This window comes from Octodon degus, unplaced genomic scaffold (genome assembly GCF_000260255.1).
Source record: "Octodon degus isolate 3935 unplaced genomic scaffold, OctDeg1.0 scaffold00002, whole genome shotgun sequence".
NCBI lineage: Eukaryota > Metazoa > Chordata > Mammalia > Rodentia > Octodontidae > Octodon > Octodon degus.
Window position 1 is genome coordinate 28658255 of NW_004524578.1, and position 2277 is coordinate 28660531.

General features: G+C 39.3%; 1 protein-coding gene across 1 annotated transcript in view; it reads right to left on the minus strand.

Moving 5' to 3' along the window:
• The window catches only part of Knl1 (kinetochore scaffold 1), a 68275-nt gene that overhangs the window by 20173 nt on the left and 45825 nt on the right, over positions 1-2277 (minus strand). Inside the window, 2 exon segments of the mRNA XM_023712641.1 lie at positions 877-916; positions 1028-1105. Coding sequence (XP_023568409.1) covers positions 877-916; positions 1028-1105 — 118 coding nt within the window.

Genomic DNA, 2277 nt, shown 5'->3' on the forward strand with positions numbered 1-2277 from the left:
AAAAAAATAATGTTGTTGACTGGAATTTTATTTAGTTTAGTCATGATTTATATTGAATTTTTAAAAAATATATTTGGTTGTTACAGGGTCTCACAATGCAGATGGGACTCATGGTGATCCTCCTGCTTTCAGCCTCCCCAGCACTGGGATTACAGGCATGGCTACTATGCCAGGACTCTGGGCTGAGGGGCGGGGCTCTGCAGCACGCGGTGCCAACATCTAACCATTGCCTAAGCTTGACTAAGCAGGCATTTAGTCTGCTGAGCTATCTCACTGGCCCCCTATATTTAATTTCTTTTTGTGCTACAGTTGAACTAATTCATGAGCCTAAGATGCTTCATTTTATACTTGTATTCATCTAAATGCAATAAAAATCGTTTAATACTTGGCTTAATTTATTTATTTATTTTTAAATTTTATGTGTGTGTGTGTGTGTGTGTGTGTGTGTGTGTGTCCAGCTCAGCCCACCAGGGAGCGGGGCTGGCTGGCATGTGGTGCTGGGGGATTGAACCACAGTCCCTCTGCTTTGCTAAGCTTGTTCTAAGTAGGTGCTTTTAGACCACTGAGCCATCTCACCAGCCCATTGGCTTAATTTTTTTTAAAAGGATCCTGACAGTATTCAAGCTTGAGCAATATCACCTTCCAGCAGAAGCCTGAATCAGGATTAATCATGTGCCTAAACTTGTCTCTCAAGGCAGAAAATCAGCATTACATTTTTTTTTTTTTTTTTTTTTTTTGTGGAACCAGGGATTGAACTCAGATCCTTGCGTTTGCCAGTCAAGTGCTTATCCTACTGAGGCATTTCCCTGGCCCCAGCATTACAATTTTTTATGGAATACAGTATTACATTTTCTAACACTCAGATTGCAGGCTGACCTTTGAAGCTCCTCCTCGTCAGTTTTTAGCTGTTCTAAATCTAGGAAAAGAAAACAAAACATGAAAGGACATATGAGAATGTTGTCACAATATATAAACAAACTCGAGGCAGATGGCTCCCTCAATGTATTTCCTTAAGTAATTTGGTTACCTCTCTCTGCAGCTCTCATTTCAGAACCCCATTCTTCCATAGGATTGTCTTTCTCTTCATCCTCTAAATTCTTAGTTTCTAAAGGAGACAGTATGAATTAGAATAACTTAAAGATACCTTACTAAGAAGCCAGATGGGGGACACACTTGTAATCCCAGCACTTCAGAGGCTGAGCCAGAAGGATTACTGAGAGTTCAAGGCCAGCCTAGGCTACATAGTGAGTTGAAGGCCAGCCTGAACTACATACTACATAGCAAGACTGTGTTTTGTTTTGAAAAAAACAAAAAACTATATATATATCAGAGATGAAATCAATAAATGTGCCCAAAATGAAGTGTTGGGAATATTTCAAAAACACCCACCATTCCTTGCCAATAAGGCATTAAACTATGATTGTACAAACACTTCTGGTGCCAGATTAGTAAACTACAGGGAGTGATCTCAACTAACATCTTAGGGGCCACTTTGAGACGGAATTTTTATATATAATACATTTATACAATCTATGTAACATATTATATACTATTCTATATAAGTTTATATAATCTAGATATCCATAATAATCATACAATTTGTATTTATCTGTGGCCAGCTCAGCCCACCCTGAGGGCGGGGCTGGCATTACATGTGGTGCCGGGGATCAAACCATGGTCCCTGCACTTGCCTAAGCTTACCTCAGCAGGCACTTTAGACCACTGAGCTATCTTGCTGACCCTATATTTATATATGATTTAAACATAAATAAAACACGCAAGGGGCCATGGAAATAGTTCAGTGGTCTAAGCGCATGCCTAGGCAAACACAAGGACCCAGGTTTGATCCCAGGTACCACATGCCATGCTGGCCCCATGTTGAGCCAGCCACCAAGACCGGGCATGGTGGCATGCTCCTGTAATCCTAGCGCTGGGAAGGCTGAGACAGGGTGATCATATGAGTCTGAGCTGTGTAGTGAGACTCTGTACCAAGTATACAAAATTTAAAAAGAAAAATGTAGATATCAAATAGTTGTTAGACAATATTCATGAACTAAGAAACAGATACACACATAATATTAATATCTTAATTTGATTTTGAAGCCTAGGGTTAAAAGTCTCCTCTCCATTCGTAATTCATTTCCAACTAAGTTCATCCAAGTTTAGATTTTCTTTCAAAAATCTATTTCTTCACCATCACCAGTATCCCTTAATACAAGCTTCTGTTTTTTGTAATCAGACCAGGCCGGTAAATATTTAAATTGGTTTATTTTATTT